The sequence below is a fragment of the Oratosquilla oratoria genome, chromosome 17 (assembly GCF_046742065.1).
Source record: "Oratosquilla oratoria isolate Oo_2021 chromosome 17, ASM4674206v1, whole genome shotgun sequence".
Taxonomy (NCBI): domain Eukaryota; kingdom Metazoa; phylum Arthropoda; class Malacostraca; order Stomatopoda; family Squillidae; genus Oratosquilla; species Oratosquilla oratoria.
Window position 1 is genome coordinate 32,186,638 of NC_134793.1, and position 22,409 is coordinate 32,209,046.

Below are 22,409 nucleotides of genomic sequence, written 5' to 3' on the forward strand. Positions count from 1 at the left end.
TTACATGTCCATTTCACTTTTTTCAGAGACTATGATTCCTAGGTATTTGAATGTCATTGTATGAGTACAGTATGCTTAAGTTCCTGACTCATTCAACACCTCCACTGCCACCCTCTCTACTCATTTTCATAATTGCTGTTTTCTTCTCATTACATACGAGTCCGATCTGCTCTGCATTTTCCTGGAATGGCGAGAACAAATCGTTGATTTCGTCCTTATTCTCTGCTATCATTACCACATCGTCTGCATAGGCCAATAGTCCAACATTCCCTGTATCCAAAATCGCTCCTGGTAGGTTTAGGCTTTCTCTTGGTGTTTTTTCCATTACTAGATTAAATAGCACTGGTGACAGAAGAAACCCTTGCCTTAATCCACTGATAACGTAAAATTCTTCAATTTCTGTCCCCCTACCTTCACTGCACATCTGCTGTCTACATAGCATGCCTTCATCAGGGAAACAAATTTCTCTGGTACTCCAACTTCCTTTAAAATATGCCACAATAATTGTTGGTGTATGTTGTTGTACGTTTGTTGACAATCTATAAATAAATGGTAGAGTTCCTTGTTGTATCTATAGTATTTTTCCATTATCTGCCTTACTGTATGTATGTGATCAATTGTTGATTTGTCATGCCTGAATCTTCACTGGCATTCCCCGATCATTGCACTGGAATATGATGTTTGTCCTTTTACAAGTACTTTCGTGAAGACTTTGTACAACACGCAAAATAGACTTATTCCTCTGTAGTTCTGACAATCCTGTTTGCTTCCTTTCTTATGTATAAGAATAATAACGCTTAATCAGCAACCCTCCCTCTCTGTCCCCTCATGCAGAAAAATAGAAGATGGTAAGAAATACCTTCGGGCTACATGAAAATATCATTCACATAACCACTCCCTAACCCCCTAGCCTCCACCCATTCCTTTGTATCACAGTACTCCAGGGCTTTGTTTTGGGTCCCTTATTGTTCATTATATAAAAAATATTGAACAATAAGGGACCCAAGACCAAGGACTGGGGAGCTTCACTAGTAACATTCCCCTATTTGGATTTTACATGGTTTATTGTGACCCACTGTTTTCTGTTTTCTGTCACTGATCCGTGCTCCAATACATTCAAACATTTTTCCTCTTATGCCACAGGCTCTGACATTACTTAGTAGTCCCTGGTGGAACACCTTGTCGAATGCTATTAGTCAAGGTAAATAACATTGTAACTATCATTGTTGTCTGACACCTTGAAGACATTAGTGTAATTTGATACAAGATTAGTTACACATGACTTAGCCTTGGTGAACCCATACTGAGTCATGAATCAAATTATGTCTCTCGATGTGATCTCAGATTCTATTAGCTATTACTATTTCAAGCATTTTACAAATAACTGATGTCAAACTGATTGGCCTATAGTTGTACACAGACAATTCATCTCCTTTTCTGAAAACAGGAATAATGTTTGCCTACCCCCAATCAATAGGCACCAAACCATATACCGACTTATTAAATATTTCAATTAATTTGACACAATTTCAAATTTACACTCTTTTAGCACTCTTGGAAAAAATCCATCTGGAACCAGAGATTTTGTAGCTATAAATCTATCAATCTATTTCACTACTTCAACCTTACTAATGGTGATGTTAGTTAGTTTACTTCCCTCATCACCAGTGAAAATCAGGTCACAGTTAGGTACCACATCTAACCTCTCCTTTGTAAATATCATGAAAAAATATTTATTAAATGCCTTGCTCATTTTTCCCTCCAAATATATCATAACATCTTCATTGTTTTTAATTGAGCCTATCCTTTCCTTATTCTATTGTTCTGTAGAGATGAAAGAAACCCTTTAAGTTAGATCTCCCTTGTCTGCCAACTTTAATTTCATGGTTATGTGTTCTTTTTAATCAGTCTTGACATATCATTATATTTAGATCTAAGGTGTTTTTCCCCATTTTTGAATCTGGCACAAAGCCCTTTTTTAACTCTGATTTCAATTTTCAGCCTTTTATCATCCATTTGGGAGTATTAGCATTTGACCTTATTGTTCTGAGGGGAATAAATTTATTTTGTGCGTTCACAATCAAAGTGGTTAGGTTCCTGTACATTTTATCTGGATCACTCACTGTGCTGTTGAGCTGTGAGTGACCTGATCCAAGATTTGCATATTACCCTCCATGACCCAACAATTGACTGCACTAATGATGTCCCAGCTGACTGTGTATTTTACCATCATAGTTCACTGGGTGTTCTAAGTATTTTCTCAGCTTATCAAAATTGGCTCTCCTGAAATCAGGTACTTGAACATTATTCATACTATTTAATTCTTCCCATATAATATTAAATTTTATTTCTTGATGATTGCTAGAGCTTTGACTATCTCTCACTTTTAGGTTTCTCATTAGATTCTCCTTTTTAGTTATAATTTTTATGAAATTACCTTGTACCACATCTAAAAAAATTGTGATTCCTGTTCTTCTACAAAATTCTCCCAATCATTGTTTCTATAGTTAAAATGCCCCATGATCACAAAATTAGCTGTGTTTTTTATGAAAAGTGCTAATTCTCCCACACTCTTACCTACCCTATCCTTTTGAAAAAGTTTACAATTCCAGTTGTTGGCAAATGCCCATCTATTGGCCTTACAATAATTTGCCAGCCTACAATACATAGTTCCACTCTACAAGGGAAAAGGGGACAAGTGTGAGTGTAGTAGTTTCAGAGGGATTAGCTTGTTCAGTGTAGTTGGGAAGGCTTATGGGAGGATCTTGATTGAGAGGATTAGGAGAGGAACAGAGGGAGTAATTGGTGAGGAACAGTGTGGATTTAGGACAGGTAGAGGTTGCGTAGATCAAATTTTTGTGGTAAGACAGATATGTGAAAAAGCTATAAGGAAAAGATAAGGATGTATTTTGGGCTTTTATGAATCTGGAAAAGGCTAATGACAGGGTAGACTGGAAGGCACTGTGGGAGGTTTTGCAGATATACAGGATAGGAAGAAAGTTTCTAGGAGCTGTCAAGAGTTTTTATGAGAGTAGTAGAGCATGTGTCAGGATTAGAAATGGAGAGAGTGAGTGGTCCGAGGTAAAGGTGGGACTTCGTCAGGGATGTGTTATGTCACAATGGCTGTTCAACTTATACATGGATGGGGTGGTGCGAGAGGTAAAAGCAAGAGTGGTGGGTCAGGGATTGGAGATATTTAAAGAAAATGGAGAAAAGTGGGAGGTGAGCCACCTGTTGTTTGCGGATGACACTGCGCTTGTAGCAGGATCAGAGGAGGGATTAAGGAAGCTGGTGACAGAGTTTGGGAGAGTGTGTGAAAGAAGAAAGTTGAAGATATATGTGGGTGATGAGATGTACAAGGGGTGAAAGTGGCAGCAGACTGGAAATGAGCATTAAGGGAGAGCGACTGGAGGAAGTGGATAGTTTTAGATACTTGGGTGCGAATGTGACAGGAAAGGGTAGAGTGGAGGTGGAGGTAGAATGTAGATTGAGAGAAGCAAGTAAATAACTTGGTGGATTGAAAAGTGTAATGAGGAATAGACATTTGGGAATGGAGGCTAAAAGGAGATTGTATGAAGGCAGAAACATGGAACATAAGAGAGGAAGCAAGAAGGAGTTTGAATGTGTTTGAGATGAGGTGTCTGAGAAGTATGATGGCTAGATAGAGTGAGAAATGAGGAGGTGAGGAGAACAGGAGTGGTAAAGGAGTTGGGAGACAGGGTGGATGAAAGAGTATTGGGATGGTTTGGATATATGGAAAGAATGAGTGAAGAAAGACTAGTAAATGAGGTATGAAAGGCAGATGTGAAGGGAGTGAATATCAGGGGGCAACCTAGGATGAGATGGATGAATGGGGTGAAAGGGGCTTTGGGGAAGAGGGGAATGTCTGTTGAGGAAGGATGGGAGAGGACAGAAGACAGGGGTGAATGGAGAATGGTTGTATATGGATGATGTTGTGATGCATGAGGTGGAATGGGTGGGGGAATGGGGGTTGAGGTAGTATGTGTGAGAAAAATTTTGATGCAGCTCAAAGGGATTTCTCCCTGTCTTCTCCCTTTCTGCATGAGGGGATGGAGAGGGGGGTCGCCAATTTAATGAAGTGGCCTTGCTGTGGATGTGCTGTGTCTTGTGACACTGCTTCTGACCCAGGGCAGTGGACAATATGCAGGGATGACCCATCATCCAGGAGGTGCCAAGATAAGGTAGAGGGTGGAGGGGAATGGAGTGTATTAGGGATGGAATGGGTGGGAATGGTTTTTATGCCTTTTTTTTTTTTTTTTTTTGCTACTTCCCTTGTAAGGGGGGAAAAAGCCTTTGGTATATGTATGTGGAATGCCACATATCTCCAATTTTACACCTCGGAAGGATTCCACATATAAAAGGAAGCCCTCCCTTATCCCTAATCTTATCTAATGCATCCTAGATCTGCACAAATAATTCACCACTTCCAAACTTTCCTACGTCGTTTCCTCCTACTCTCAACCAAACAGTGTATTAGGATAAGAGAAAATTTATTAATCTTATATCATACTTATCCATGTAGATTTGAGTAACTTTAAAATAATATTGAATAATGACTTATGAACATTTCGAGTTACAAAACCCCATTCCAATCATGACTCCTTCATAAGCTGAGGAATGTCTGTACAGACAAAAACCATATGTAATATTCATTATCTTCCCTGAGTGGAATCTGAAAAATTAGTTTCTTGGCTTTATACTTACACTGAACAGCATATGATGCAAGGAGGGCACCTGTGGATTTTGGTACATCGAGGCGACCCTCAAGTACATGACGCCGAAGCTGAAGAAAAACATGGTAGCGTGTATATTCCTCTGCCAATTTCCCAGGGTCACTCACCCAGAACTTGACTTTAAAATAGAGAACTGGTAGTCCACCTGCAGGAAAGAATCACATTCAGTGGTTTATTGGGTGTCCTATACACAAAACAATGGACATAATCAGCATAATACATTTGTGAATTTTTAAACATGGACTGAGGCAGGTCAAATGGGATCAAAACAATGATCAAGGCTTTGAATTTTAGCTTTCTTAAAAGCCTTCAATGGACAATACCTATGAGTTATTTGTAGCCAGTTACCTGGGAGTTGTAGGTCTAATGTATAAGAGACCTGGGGCACAGGATTGATTAATCATGAATATGCGCTACTACCCTTGTCACTGTTGCTTCACACTGCTTCTACTAGATGGTTGGTGGTCAACATAACCAGCGGTGCTGATAATGAGTTTCAGATCAAGGTTCATCTATTCCATGGCACCTACCCCTCTCTAGCCTTCTAGATCAACCCTGATGAATTCCCTGGCAGACTCCCAATCCATCCACCATTTTCTAGTAGATGCAATTGATTTTATATCTTGACTTTAAGGCATAAAAAATAAGGCATATGGTTGGATGGGGTAAAAGGGGTGTTGAGCAAGAGAGGGACGTCTGTTGAGCAAGGAAGGGAGAAGACAGAAGATAGGGGTGAGCGGAGAACGGCTGTGTATGGATTAAACTGTGATGCATGGAGGGGAATGGGTGTGGGATGGGGGGGTGAGGGTTTGGGAATGGGTATGTGTGAATGATATTTTGATGCAGCCCAAAGGGATTTCTCCCAGTCTTCAATGTTTCTGCATGAGGGGAGAGAGAGGAGGGGTCACTGATTAAATGAAGTGGCCTTGCTGTAGATGTGCTGTGTCTTGCTGCATTATTTATGACCCAGGGCAATGGGCGAGATGCTGGGATGACCCATCATCCAGGAGGAGCCAAGATGAAAGGGAGGGAGGGAGGGAGGGAGGGAGGGGTGGTGAATAGGAATGGAATGGGTGGAGATGAAATAGGTGGGAGAGGAATTATGCCTTTTGATTTTGGCTAACTCCCTTGTAAGGGAAAAAAAAAACTCTTGGTATATGTAAGTATGTATGTACAGTGAGTCCTCATTATACAGTACATATGCATTCCTGAAAACCTTACAACAACTTGAAATTACCGTATACCGAATCCAAGTTTCGACTTAAGGCAGATATACCTTCTCCCTGCTCTTTCCTCTTCAAAATATCTAATTTTACCTCCAAAACATGAGCAAATATCTGTGAATTTTTCTTGCCATAAATAGAATCAAGGGTAGTGATTACCAAATACCGTAACTGTGAATTTACCAGATAAAGAATTACCGTATAAGGAGGACTCACTGTACAATTGATCTGAAACAAATCCCACATTTGTCTCATTTAGTCTGGGTCATCCTTCTATGAGAAGGGTCTTACCAAAGACAATGTGTAATTCTAATTTGTATGCACATCTACTCAACAATATTCTTACAACCTCCACTTTACACATAAGTGTACTCAACTCTACACATTTGAATCTTGAAATGAACACACATAAATAATAATGACAATAATTTGATCTATATCAATATAAATTAACAATTTTACTGTATGTTTAAAACTATTTCATTCAACACATAATAATTTGTAATGAATAAAATAAGATAAAATAAAAACAGCTAAAGTTTCATTCACAAGATATCTACATTTGCCCCCAAGTGCAAACAGCATCTTCTCATATAGAGCTTAATCCGTGCAAGATTAAGAGGATTCAAAGAGGAGTGACAAAAATGGTTCCCAACCTTGCAGATACACTATATTAGGAGAAACTAAAAACACTAGACTTGTCATCATTAAAAGAATATAGAGAAAGAGATGACCTGATTGCAATATTCAGATCATTGAAAGAGAGTGGACAAAATTGACATAGATCTCTTGGTTTGGGACAGGAGGGTATGATGAGGTAATGAGAACAAATTTAAAAAGATCACATGTCTGAAGGGCATGAAGAACTAGTTTTCCATGCATAAATGCAAGCTCCTGGAATAGTCTAGATGATGATATAGCCCAACCAAAAATCATAAATTTGGTAAATCAGAAAATAGGAAATTAAAAGAATATAAAAAAATAAGAAAACAAGAAAATGGAAAGTGGAAATAAGAAAATAGTAAAAGGAAAATAAAAGACAGAACCCCTTAACCCATTCAACCCCGATGACAAGATGTCTTGTCATTTGGTCAAATAAAACAAAAAATCATAAAACACCAAAATGTTTGATCAAACACCAGAAAAATATGACATCAGTCCTCGCTTCGCTGCGAGCGAAGCGAGGATTGACGTCATATTTTTCTGGTGCTGTTTGATCAAACATTTTGGTGTTTTATGATTTTTTGTTTTATTTGACCAAATGACAAGACATCTTGTCATCGGAGTTGAATGGGTTAAGTGTAGCTCTTCTCCTATACAGTGTAGTACAATTAGATAAATACAAGTCATAAATACTTCTTGTAATACCATTGTCTAGTTGCTAATTGAACAACTGAGAGATTTAGTGGGGCACCATTAATAGCGTTCCTCTGGCAGTTTCAGAATTGGGAAAGAAGCCAACAGATGAAATTTCTCCCCACCCCATTGACAACAAGTCATTGAAATCACCAGATGCCATCAGTACAACAAACCATGCCTCAACAACAAATACATTTAAGATCAAACTGGATGCTGAAAGATACAAAAGCAGGTCACTATGAGCATAGCTCTCTTCCCATAAAATACAATTAAGTAAATACTTACATGTGCCAAGACTCTTTGTACGGATGCGGAGCTGTTTCTTAACAGGTTTGAGCGGGTCCAACCACCTCTGCAATACAATACAAAATCAGTGGCAGCTCCTCAAGTGACAGTGCACTATTCACCAAAATGAACAGATTACTGTGTAACTCAGAAATAAATGTGTGTATTTTTATGTATTCAACTATCTTTTTTTATCATAGTTTGTTCTGATCTCTTAAATGCTTACACTAAAGACCATCCTTCCAATGGCATAAAAAAGGTGGACATAAAGGATGTCGGACAAAATCCAATGTGTCACTACGGAACATTGATTTTGATCTGGCACATGATCTGTTTTGAATCAAAAACTAATTTTTCTTCCTTTCATTTCTGATTAGTGCAAAGACCACTTTCAAATAGATGGAGTGGTTGTTTGGCGAACTAACTACTGTCTACAATTCCCTTTTTTCTCAGGAAGAGCTGTAGTTACTTCATTCTATCAACCAGGTATATCTTTTTAATGATTCAAAGCCTGGTCATTGGCTGATTTGAACTCTGTGTCCTCATGGTAACATGCCCCCCCCCCTCTCTATTTGTAACATCATTTATGTTTTGACAATGCAGTGAAAGTTTAGAAATAAGGACAAAAGAGACACCAGCTAAAGTGATTCAGGGTTGTCCAGCTCCCTTCCCCTTCAACTCTCTATTCCTTTCCCTTCTCTACAACAAGGATAAGTATCATAAAATTAATTCATATGACCAAACAGTAAAAGCATCTTTGGTGTGTGTGTGTGGGGGGGGAGGGGGGTTATCACTGTAACATGGAGGACAAGGTATAGAGTTGGATGTGATACTTTTGCCAACACATAAGCCTGCAAGATTCAACAAGGAAGCAAACAAATTATTATGGGCCTATGCAGTGACCATTATGTCACAGATACAAAATTACATCACAAATTGTTATCTTATAATAGTAGTCAACCTGGAGTAATGGTTTCCTGCCTGCAAATTTTTATTACAATTGTCCAATTATATCTACTATGTTAACAACATGTTTACTTCAATATTCATGCATTATCTGTGAGATTACTAATATATTTCATAATACTCCAAGACAAACCACCAAACTCCCTTTTCCACCATACTTCCCCAGACATCAGCCCAAGACATGCATTCAAGCCAACACCAGCTTTAAAACAATACCAATACAAAACAGGCCTAGGCATAGATGCAAATTGCCCCATATGCAATAATCATAGATAGGACACCAAATACATTTTACATTGCCATACTCTATCCATACCCAAACAACACTACATCTCTTTTTTGAGTGACTTCTGGGCTAAAGGTGCTTCTTGCCAGTTACCTAGAGATCATGGTTCTCAGGTCTTATGCAGGAGACATGGTGCAATGGACTTATTTATTCCATAGGAATTTTATTAGATATTTCCAATATTATCCTGACAACAGAACATAGCTAATAAGCATTTCATCTACTTCTGCAGCATACAATAACATGTAAAGCATACATTACTTGACACACACACATACACAGGAGATAGGAAATTTGGTCAGGGACACAGTGGATAAAATTAAAGAAGATGCATTGTAATCTATGGTATTAAAGAGAAACATGATGTTCCTAGATATCAGAGAGAAAAAGAGGAGAAAGAGATCGCTAAAGAAATTCTGAAAGAGATTCAAGAGGAAGGACAGAATATAGATAAAGAAATTGAGGAAATATATAGAATAGAAAAATACTCAAAAGAAAAACAATATAGGCCACTAAAAGTAAAACTCAGTTCTTAAATGATAGCAAAGGAAGTACTATCTAGAACAACAAAACTAGCAAATAGTGAACATTACAAAAATGTATGGATAAAAAAAGAAATGAGCGATGAAGAAAAAGAGAAAGAAAAGGAACTTAGAAATGAAGCAAATGAAAAAAATGAAAAGAAAACTGAGACAAAAAGGAATTCTTTTTTTTATGAGTGGTGGACCTGCGGCTGAGAAAATGGTTTACAAAGGCAAAGCATGCCGACAGGAGACCTTTTGATCCATATCTAGGTCGGATGCAAAAAAAAAAAAAAATCATATTAATAATAAATTAAAACTATAACAATGTAAATAACAATTAAAATACATAAATAAATGCATTGGTATAGTTGAATAACAAACAAACAGGTAAATAGTAAATGATAATAAATTGACATATAACTAATAATAAATGAAAATCAGACACAAATTATAACAAAACAAAAACAAATAATATAACATAAATTATAATAATTACAGCATCTTACTTAGGTATTTATCTAAATGATTCTTAAAGCTTCGAAGAAAAAGCTTCAAGTAAAAGGATACAAAGTAGACAGAAAAGGACGAGAAAGGAAAAAATTAAAGATAGCTTATACCAACATGGATGGAATGATTTCTGGACTGAATGAATTAAATGACTATCTGGCATTAGAAAAAATGGACAAAATGGGAATTGTAGAAATAAAATTAAAAAGTTCTCTACCACCAAATACTGTGGGACAAGGTCTATACAACTGTTGGATGAAAAATAGAAAGGAAAAACAGGGTGGGGGAGTATTATTTTTGACTAAGAAAGACTTAAATGTGACAAAGATAACAGAAGGAAGAAACAATGTGGAATCAATTATGATAAAAGTTAAAAGCAGTTACATGAAAAGTAGAAAAGTTGTAGTAGTGTATGTGCCCCCCAAAACACAGTCCTGGACAGAAAGTGATCATTCTAAATTGTTGGAAGATACAAAATATGAACTAATTTACTGAAAGAGGAAATATAGTAATTATGGGTGATTTTAACTCAAAAGAAATATGTTGGGAAGAAATGACAGTGAAGGGTGGAGAAGACCTCTGGGGAAACATACTACTTGATATGACCATTGAATACACAATGACTCAGTGGATAAAAGAAAATACCAGATACAGAAACAATGAGGAACCATCGAGACTGGATTTAATACTTACATCAGAACCTGAAATTGTGGACAGAATTGATTACAAAACTCCAATAGGGAAGAGTGACCATGTACTAATAGAATTCGAACTAAAAGAGCAAATGGACTTAAGAAGAAATGAGAAACATAGAAAAGGAAGACTAATGTACAACAAAACTGGGATAACTTCCTAAATGAAGAAACAAAAATGGAAGAGAAATTGAATATACCGTATTTTCCGGCGTATAGTGCGCGACTTTTTTCCGTTGGAAGGGCCTAAAAATGGGGGGTGCGCATTATCCGGTGGTGCGCATTATCTACGGCCTACGATAAAAATTCTGCGGCTGTGTGTGTAATTTTTTTTCACAACAACGTGACGATGTTGGCCGTCACAAAGTCGGGAGGCACACTTCTCCGTGACGTTCCGTGAGAACAAGAAGAACAGCCATGGTGACATGAAAGAATACGCCAGCATGGGCTACCGTATATAAATATTTGGTATAGGTAGGTACTATCGAATCTTATTTTTCATGTTTAGATAGGCCTAAACACCATGAAACATGATCAATATTCATGATATTTGCCCATGTTCACAGCATCCTAGTTTGAATTTTTATGTTGGCTTTGTTGCTTCACTTTAGGTATGGTACAAATTCCGTTGTGGCCGTTCATAAACTCGTGTCAAACACCTGACTACAACACCCTCTTTCGGGAGTTATATTAACTAAACGTCACCTCGATGAGAGACTGTCCTATTTCACCACTGTCATTGCAGGTTCAAAGCTAAAACGAAACAGTCTAGTTTGTTTCAGTATTAAATAAAAAATGGTAAAGACGAATTATTTCCTCAAGATATAAAATGAACATTTTCTGTAAAAATCCCGAAATTTTTCTGTATATTTTACTTTCAATAAACTTTTTTTTAGATCATATTTCCTACAAACTATTTAAGCTACAAAGTAATAAGGGACCAACGCACAACATGAGTCATATACCGGTACATGTAGTTCCGACTTTTTCTTAGTTGTGTCCTGATTGATGCCTAAACTGACACTTAATTTAGTGACAAATCAACAGATTTCCCAGCGGTGGCTCTAGCCAATGAAAAATACTTCTCCATGTAACCTCGTTCACATGATATAAATACCGAGGTAAAACTGCGTTATAGACAAATGCGATTGGGCATGCGCGTTATACGTCGGTGCGCGCTATCTGTGTACTGAGATAATGAAGTGCATGGGTGCGCATTATAACCCGATGCGCATTTTAAGCCGGAAAATACGGTACTAAAAGAAATTTATAATGAGGGAGTGAACAAATATGTACCACAACAGAAGCAAGAAAGAGTATACACAAAAAGCTGGTACAACAAAAAGAATGTAGTGAGGCTTAGATAAAAGAGACAAAGCTTAAAAATGATGGAAAAAAAAAGAATAAATGGCAAACTAAGAAATGATTATGTAAAAATATGCAAATATGAAAAGAGAAACTATGAGATACAATAGAAAATGCAAGGAACAACCTAAACTATTTTACAGGTATGTAAATGGGGAAACTAAAAAACAAACAAGAAATGGAAAGACTGCACCAGGGAAATTATGAATATAAAGAAGTAGAAATGGTTGAAATTATGAATAATTATTCCAAATAAATTTTCACAATTGAAAGTTCACAGAACTGTGAGGAAATAGGGAGAGAGAGATCCCCGCCCCCAATGAAGGAAATAACTGTAACATGAAAGGAAATCAGACCAAATAAAAAACCTTGATGTCAGAAAACCACATGGTCCAGATGGAATTGGAAATTAAATATTGAAAGAATGCATAGAGGAGTTGATGGATATAATATACAATTTAACTAAATACTCACTCAAAGAAGGAAAGATACCACAGGACTGGAAAAATGCAAATATTGTACCAATATATAAAGGAGGGAACAAGGAAGATCCAGCAAACTACAGACCGGTCTCCCTTACAAGCACAGTAGCAAAAATATGTGAAAAAGTTATCAGAAGTAGATGGGTTAAACATCTGGAAGAAAAAATATACTGACTCCAAATCAATTTGGATTTAGAAAGAAAAATCATGTACAACAAACCTGATCTGCTTCTATTCGAGACTAATAGAAATAATACAAGAAAGTGATGGATGGGCGGGCTGTGCCTTTCTAGACCTACAAAAAGCATTTGATAAAGTACCACACAAAAAACTAATAAGAAAAATAGAATCAATAGGTGGCATCAAAGGAAAATTATTGGAATGGATGGAAGACTTCCTGACTGGGAGAAAAATGAAGGTAGTAATTAGAAAGAAATACTCATATTGAGAAGAAATGATAAGAGGTATCCTGCAAGGTTTGGTATTGGCTCCAATCGTGTTTACCATATATATAAATGACATGGATGAAGGAGTGGAATGTTATATGAACTACGCAGATGACGCAAAAGTACTACAGAAGGTAAGAACAGAGGAAGATTGTGAATCAAAATCTAGAAATGGACTCAAAAGTGGGAAGTGAACTTCAATATCAAGAAGTGTAGTATAATGGAGTTTGGAAAAAGTAAAAATAGGATATAATTTTTTTTTATAAAATTGGTGAAGACAGAGTTGAAAAAATGAACTTGGAAAGAGACCTTGGAGTAGTAATCAGCAAAGACATGTCACCGGACAAACATATCAATAAAATAGTTGGAGAAACCTTCAACCTATTAAGGTCAATGAAAGTGGCATTTCACTATTTAGATGAGGAAATTATTAAAAAAATATCAATTACACTAATAAGACCAAAACTGGAGTATGCAGCAACACTATGGACACCCAGTACTAAAAAGAATACAAAGAAATTAGAAAGAATACAAAGAGCAACAACAAAGTTGGCATCAACTTTCTCCAAATTAACATATGAACAAAGATTGTCCAAAATGGAAATACCAACTCTGGAACAAAGAAGAGAAAGAGGAGATCTACTGACTATTTATAGAATCATGAAAGGAATGGAAATCCTAGATAAGATATGATTTATTAAAATGGGACAACAGAAAAATAAGAGGACATGAAAAGAAACTCAAAAAGGATAACTATAGAAGAGATCTGAAAAATATAGCTTCCCACATTGAGTGGTGGATACCTGGAACAAATTAGATAAGGAAACTGTGTGTGCAAACACTATTCAAGATTTTAAGAAAAAACTTGATACTGAAAGAGACAAAGATGGGTCACCACTAGCATAGCTCCCTTCCCATATAATACAACTAGGTAAATATACGAGAAATTCATGAATACCACAGGAATAGGGAAGTAAACAATCATGTGCCAAAGAATAGTGTAAGGAAGAAGCTGAAGAAGCAGATATATGACTGGTTGAACACAAAGTGTGAGATTTAAAAAAAGACCTGGGACATAGCTTGGGGGAAATAGAGGAAAAGAAGAAGCAATAAAACAAAAGAAGCTTACAAACAACCTAGATATGACTATACAAGAATTCACAGGGAGAATGAAAACAATATTGAAAGAGGTGTAGTAGATAAATGCAAAGATGAACTGAAACTATTTTACAGGTTTATAAATGGTAAAGTGAGACACAGGGAAGTAATCAACAAGTCAATAGTGGGTAGTGAGGTCTTTGAAGAGGCCTCAGTTCAGGGAGAAATAATGGATGAAAACTTCCAATTGGTCTTCACAAAAGTGAGCACTATTTGGAGGAATGTCAGGGGAGCAAAAAACCAGGTTCAGAAGTTATAAATGTAGAAGTGAGAGAAGTGCTTAATCTCATGGGATCATTGGATGTGAAAAAAAGCCTCAGAAACTGACAGGATCTCAAACTGGATACTTAAACAATGTAGGTAACAACCGGAAGAAAAGACTCATATTCTTATTACATGTTCATTGAAAGAAGGCACTGTGCTGCTTGATTGTAAAAAGGCAAATGTGGTGCCAATTTACAAAGGTGGAAACCAAAAGACACCATTAAATTATAGGCTGGTATCATTGACCAGCACAATAGTGAAATTATGTTGAAAGGATTGTGAAAGATCCATGGACCAAATATCTTGAAAAGATGAACATTCTGACAGACAGTCTGTTTGGCTTTAGATATGGAATGTCAAGTGTGTTGAACCTTTTAAATTTTTACTTGAGAGTGATTGATGCACTACATGAGAAAGACGGGTGAGAGGACTGTGGAGAGCAGTAATAAGCAGTTCCACAAGGTTCAGTGTTTGTACCAATAATGTTTCTTATCTATGTCAATGACACGATGGAAGGAATAAGCCATGCCAGCATATTTGCAGATGATGCAAAAATCATGAGAACAAAATGAAAAAAAAAAAAAAATGGTAGACTATCTCAAAAACATATAGATACTATTTTTGCATGAAGCATAGAATGGGAAATGAAGTTCAATACCAAAAAAAAAAATGCAAAAGTCTAGAAATGGGCAATAGTGATAAAAGACCATCCTTAAACTATTCCTTGGGAAGCAAACCCATTACAAAAGCAAGAGGAGAAAGATTTAGGAGTGTTGATACAAGATAACCTGTCACCTGACAGACATAGCAGGATTGTGGGAGAGACATGTGGACTAACGCAGAAGTTTAAAGTGGCATTTCACTATATGGATGAAGAGATAATGAAAAACTCATTGCAACCCTGATCCGTCCAAGACTGGAATATGCGTCAGTAGTATGGTCCCCACACAGAATGAAGGATATAAGCAAGATCGAGAGAATACAAAGGGCAATAACCAAACTGTTCCCCAGCCTGGCAGATAAACCATATGAGGAGAGATTAATAGCACTGGCCCTACCAACTTTGAAAGATTGAAGAAAAAGAGGTGATTACAGTATTCAGGTCATTAACCTCTCTAATACAATGATGCTTATGTAGGTGTCAGGAGACACAAATGGGTATACAAGGGTGGCGTCATCAGAATCTTGATTATATTTATTTTGTAAATTAGCTGAATTACTCTCGAATTCTGTGAACTGGTTTCATAATATTTTGTATGTTTATTATTACTCAGAGTGAAAGAGAATGAGTAATACAGCAATGACTTTATATTTTATAATGTGAGTAGTGTGATACATCATACATTAGGCATCCAATGCTGAATACAAGAATTTGACTCATATTGAAGAGGTTAAAAGGGATAGATTGCATTGACAGAAGAGATCTCCTGATTAAATATGGGAGAACTTAAAAGATCATGGGAGCAAATTAAGACCACATGACTAAAGGACGTGAAAAAATAAAGTTTTCCATATAGATGCATAAATACTTGGAACAGCTTAAAGGTGATATAGCCTAACCTCACACAATGCATGAGTTGAAATCTAAATGTGGTAATTGGAAATCAAGGATATAGATTTAAGTTGGAACTGCACATGAATTTGAAGCTAGGTATGATAAATTGGAGACCAGGAGATACATACATACATATACCAAAGGCTTTTTTCCCCCTTACACGGAGGGGTAGCCAAAAGAAAAAGGCATAGAAACTACTCCCACCCATTCCATCCCATACATACTCCACTCCCCTCCACCCTCTTATCTTGTCACCTCCTGGATGATGGGTCATCCCTGCATATTGTCCACTGCCCTGGGTCAGAAGCAGTGTCACAAGACACAGCACATCCACAGCAAGGCTGCTTCATTATTTTGGCAGCCCCCCTCTCCATCCCCTCATGCAGAAAATGAGAAGACTGGGAGAAATCCCTTCGGGCTGCATCAATTTATTTTTCTTATATACTCCCTCACCCCCCATCCCCCACCCATTACCCCTCACGCATCACAGCATCATCCATATGCAACCCTTCTCCATTCACCCCTATCTTCTGTCCTCTCCCGTCCTTCCTCAACAAACATTCCTCTCTTTCCCAATGCCCCTTTTACCCCATCCATCCATCTCATCCTAGGACGACCCCTCATGTTCACTCCTTCCACACCTTTTACTAATCTTTCTTCACTCATTCTTTCCATGTGTCCAAACCATCCTAACACTCTTTTATCATACTCTTTCTCTCAACTCCCTTTCCACTCCTGTTCTCCTCCTCACCTCCTCATTTCTCACTCTATCTAGCCTAGTAACCCCCATCATACCTCTCAGGCATTTCATCTCAAACACGTTCAAACTCCTCTCTTCCTCTCTTATGTTCCATGTTTCTGCCCCGTACAAAGCTGTCAGCACAATCACTCCTTCATACAATCTCCTTTTAGCATCCACTCCCAAAGGTCTATTTCTCATCAGACTTTTCAATCCATCAAGGCATTTACTCACTTCTCTTAATGTACATTCTACCTCCACTTCCACTTCTCCCTTTGCCACCACATTCGCACCCAAGTATCTAAAACTATCCACTTCCTCCAGTCTCTCTCCCTTAATACTCACTTCCAGACTGTTGCCACTCTCTCCCCTTGTACATCTCATCACTTTACTTTTCAATCCACCAAGGCAATTACTCGCTTCTCTCAATCTATATTCTACCTCCACCTCCACTCCTCCCTTTGCCACCACATTCGCACCCAAATATCTAAAACTATCCACTTCCTCCAGTCTCTCTCCCTTAATACTCACTTTCAGACTGTTGCCACTCTCCCTTTGTACATCTCATCACCTTACTTTTACCTACATTTATCCTCAACTTCCTTCTTTCACATACCTTCCCAAACTCTGTCATTAATTTCCTTAATCCCTCCTGTGATGGTACCCAATAAGTGTTGCTCCTTTCCTTACTACAATTAGGTAAATATGTTTAGGTAACTACACACACACACTTCAACGAATGGACGGCTTAGAAGACGTTCTGAAGAAAAGTGAAGTCTGTGGATCCCAACGCAAAGAGAAGTGCCTAGTGTTTTTGCAGGGTGGGGGGGAAATTGCTCGTGGAGTAGTGGGAACGTAGGGAAAGAAGAAAAGGGGAGGGATTACTGAGGGAAATGGAAGGAAATGAGGAGGGAGTAGACTTTGACCAGCCAGACAAGCGGAAGGTAAACAAAAGACTTAGCGAGGATCAAATGTCTAATAAAAATGTAAAGATTAGAAGGTAAACGTCGACTTACGATGGCCGCGACTTACGATTGTTCGACTTTACGATGACGACGACGACGACGATATGATAATTTAACCCCTTCCATACGGTGCCGCACACGTAGGCGTCATGAGGAGCAAGTGGATTCGCGACGCTGCCATATCGGCGTCTTGATTATATCTATTGTAGTCGCCCCTGTGTTTTTACATTCTCTCAAATGTGCCCTGAATCCCATTCTCTGTGGTTTTCAAAATTCGCGGGTGAAAGAGAGAATGATCGATATAAGCGGTGACTATATTTTATGATGCTAGTATTATTACGACACGTCGTACGGCTGGCATTGGCTGCTGCCCGCGAGATTTAAGGTCCGTACTGAAAATACATATTATGGTGTTTGAATATGGTAAAAAGGATAAAAATAATTAAATAAACTACTGTACATGTTTAATAGGCTATATTCAGTATCTCTGGTGGTTAATATACAGGTAGGCTAGGTACAGTGACCACGGAACAGAGTGATACACAAATTGGGGATCGACTTACGATGGGATCGTCTTACGATGGCTCTATCGAAACCTAATGCCATCGTAAGTCGACGTTTACCTGTATAGAGAGGAGCAATACAGAAGAAAGTGACGAGAATATGTTCCAGGGATTTAAAGAGGGTGGGGGGGACACAACCCCCCCCCCCCGACTGATAAGACTAGAGGAGAGAGTTGATAAGGTGATCGAGGACTTGGAGCGTAAGTTAGGTAACGTAGACTCCATTTTTCAAAGAATTGAAAGGTTGGAACAACTAGAGAAGGCTAACAGAAACTTAACTGAAGAAATAGAGGACCTAAAAAGACAGTTAGGAAATGTAAAGGAGGAGAATGAGAAATTGAAGAAGAATAGTAATGAAAACAGAGAGAAACTAGCTACAGAAGCTAAAAATTGGAGAATAACTCAAGAAGGGAATAAGGTTTCATTCACTGACATAGTCAAACAGCAATTGAAAGAACATAATGAAGACTCAGTTATTAAAGTGATGAGACAGAAGGAGAATATAGTAAGAGAATTAGCTGACAAAAAGAAATGTATAATTATATTAGGAATGGAAGAGAAACATAACCCAGATAGAACTGCAAGAATCAAGGAGGAAAATGAAAGAGTAAGCAGTTTATTAAAATTAGTCCAGGAAGATGAACCAGAAATTATAAAGGAAATTGAGGAAAAATTCAGACTCGGAAAATATAGTACAGATAAGACCAGACCAATTAAGATTAAATTCAGGTCACAAACAACAGCAGAGAAAATTCTATCCAAGACAGGGAAACTAGCAACAAATGATCAATATAAAAAGGTATGGATAAAAAGAGAAATGAATAAGGAGGAAAGAGAGGCAGAAAAGCAGAAAAGAATTGAAGCTAAGGCAAAAAACGAGGAAAGAACGGAGTCAGAGAAAGAGAGATTCTATTGGAGAGTAGTGAACATGAAAATAAAGCAGTTCGACATACTAAAGAAAAACATAAGGGAAACAGAGAATACAATGGAAGTGGCAGAAAACTAAGAGTGTCTTACACAAATATAGATGGATTGATAACAGGATTGAATGAACTGAATGATTATTTGAAAGAAAAAGAACCGGACATAATGGGAATTGTAGAAACAAAATTAAAAGGCCCACTACCACCCAACAGTGTAGGACATGATACATACAATTATTGGATTAGAAACAGAGAGAAAAAACAAGGGGGTGGAGTTATGTTCCTGACTAAGAAGGATATAAACGTGAAAGGTGTCATATATGGAAAGAATACAGTAGAGATGATTATGATAGAAGTGGAAGACCGAGATAAGAAGAGCAGAAAATTTGTGATCAATTATGTGCCTCCGAAAACAGCCTCATGGGAGGAGAGTGAACATAAAAGTATGTTAGAGGACACAAAGATAGCATTAACTAAAATAATGGAAGACGGAGGAAGAATAGTTATGATGGGCGACTTTAATTGCAAAGAAATCTGCTGGGAAGAAATGACAGTAAAGAGTGGTGATGACTCATGGGGAAATGCTCTACTTGAGATGATTACTGACCATTCAATGACACAATGGATACAAGAGAACACTAGGTATAGAAATGAAGAAGAACCATCGAGGCTAGACTTAATAATTACATCTGAACCTAGAATAGTGGACAAGATTGAATATAAAACACCAATAGGTAAAAGTGACCACATATTGATTGAACTGGAACTTAATGAAGAAAAATATATGAAAAGAAATGAACAATATAGAAAAGGAAGAATGATGTATGAAAAAATAAACTTTGATAAAATAAGAGAATTCTTCCAACAAGAAAACTGGGAAGAAATATACAAAGAAGAAACAACAGTGGAAGAGAAATGGAATATTTTGACAAAAATTTACAAAAAAGGAGTGGAAAAGTATGTCCCAAGACAAAAACAAGAAAAAGAATATGTAAAATGCTGGTACAACAAAAGTTGTAGGGAGTTAAAGGACAAAAGAGACAAAGCCTGGAACAGATGGAAAAAAGACAGAAGACCTGAAAAATGGAAAATATATACTGGTTATAGAAATGAATATGTACAAAAGTGCAGAGAGGAAAAAAGAAAATATGAAAAAGATGTTATAGAAAAGTGTAAAGATCAACCAAAACTATTCTACAGATTTGTAAACAATAAACTGAAAAACAAACAAGACTTAGAGAAATTAAGACAAGGAGGAGTTGAATACACTGAGGAAATGGAAATGGCAGAAATTATGAACAAACATTTTAAATCAGTGTTTACAAGGGAAAATATACAACCTGAAGAGATTGAGTGGAAGGAAAAAGTCCCCCCTATGGAAGAAATAGAAGTAACAAAGAATGAAATATTGACACACTTGGGTAATTTTGATGTCAGAAAATCGCATGGGCCAGATGAAATAGCAAACTGGATTCTGAAAGAATGCAGGAATGAACTGGCAGACAAAATACATAGCATAATAAGCAGTTCCTTAAAAGAAGGAAAAGTTCCAGAAGATTGGAAAAAAGCAAATATAGTACCTATATATAAAGGAGGAAATAAAGAAGAACCTACCAATTATAGACCAGTCTCTCTAACAAGTACAATAGCAAAAATTTGTGAAAGAATTATCAAAAGTAGATGGGTAAAATACTTGGAAAAAAACAACGTACTAAATCCAAGGCAATTTGGATTCAGACAAGGACGGTCATGCGTCACCAATTTAATATGTTTCTATTCAAGGCTAATAGATATAATACAAGAAAGAGATGGATGGGCTGATTGTGCATTTCTAGACCTAAAAAAAGCTTTTGACAAAGTACCACATAAGAAGTTGCTTAAGAAATTAGAATATGAAGGAGGAATACAAGGTAAATTGCTAAATTGGATGGAAGACTTTTTGCAAGAAAGAAAAATGAGAGTAGTGATAAGAGATCAGCACTCAAAATGGAATGAAGTAATAAGCGGTGTCCCGCAGGGAACAGTTCTGGCCCCAATAATGTTTGCTATATATATTAATGATATGGATGAAGGAATTGAAAGCTATATGAGCTTCTTTGCAGATGATGCAAAACTACTGAAAAGAGTGAAAACTGAAGAAGATTGTGAATCACTACAGAGGGATCTAAATAAAGTACAAGAATGGAGTAGGAAGTGGGAGATGGAGTTCAATACAAAAAAGTGTAGTATAATGGAATTTGGAAAAAGCAAAAACAGAATAGCAGGATCATATAATTTGGGAGAAGAAGGAATAAAAAAAGTAGAAAATGAGAAGGACCTGGGAGTCATTGTTATGAATAATATGTCACCTGAGAAACATATAAATAAGATTTTTGGAGAAACTTATAATTTAATAAGAACAATCAAAGTGGCATTTACATACCTGGATGAAGAAATGGTGAGGAAAATCCTAATCACCCTGATAAGACCAAGATTGGAATATGCAGCAACGATATGGTCACCAAGTACAAAAAAATGTATAAAAAAACTTGAAAGAATACAAAGAGCAATTACAAAACTGGCACCAACACTCTCAAAACTATCATATGAAGAGAGACTACAAAAACTTAAACTACAGACACTAGAGCAAAGAAGAGAGAGAGGAGATTTGATAGCTATTTACAGAATCATGAAAGGCATAGAAATTACTGATAGAGAGAATCTGATAAAATGGGATGACAGAAATACAAGAGGACACGGAAAGAAAATAAAAAAAGACAGCTATAGAAGAGATTTTAAAAAGAACAGCTTTCCTCACAGAGCAATAGACAGTTGGAACAAGTTAGATGAGAAAGTGGTGTGTGCAAAAAACAATACATGAATTTAAAAATAGTTTAGATAAAATGAGATATGAAGACGGGACCCCACGAGCATAGCTCCCCTTCCCGTAAAATACAACTAGGTAAATACAACTAGGTAAATACATGCACGATCGTCGAATTGACGGCGAAGATTGGAACTCCGAAAACACACACGCAATTTTCGTGGATTTCAACGACGGAGTACCTGTGTTGTATTAGTAGGGAAGGGGGAAGCTCATGGTGTAGTGGGAAGGTGAATAAAAGGAGAAGAGGAGGGATTATTGAGGAAAATGGAAGAAAATGAGGAAGGGGACGAATGGGCCCCGGAAGTCAGAAGGAATGTAAACAAGAGATGTGCAGACGACATAGGTAAAGTCGAACAAGTCAGTAAAGGCATAAAAATTAGAAATATAGATAAGAGCAGCGCAATAGAAAGTGGAGATAATTATTTCTATGGATTTAATGAAGGAGGAGATGACAATCTCCCCCGATTAGCAAGTCTAGAGGAAAAAC

General features: G+C 37.1%; 1 protein-coding gene across 5 annotated transcripts in view; it reads right to left on the reverse strand.

Annotated features, from left to right (window-relative positions):
* Positions 1-22,409, reverse strand: part of LOC143034595 (tyrosine-protein phosphatase non-receptor type 4-like) — a 279,323-nt gene that overhangs the window by 146,414 nt on the left and 110,500 nt on the right. For all 5 annotated transcript variants that reach the window (XM_076200888.1, XM_076200887.1, XM_076200885.1 and 2 more), the window contains 2 exons: positions 7,622-7,688; positions 4,726-4,899 (listed from right to left, as the gene is read on the reverse strand). In XM_076200888.1, coding sequence (XP_076057003.1) covers positions 4,726-4,899; positions 7,622-7,688 — 241 coding nt within the window. The remainder of the gene's footprint in view (positions 1-4,725; positions 4,900-7,621; positions 7,689-22,409) is intronic.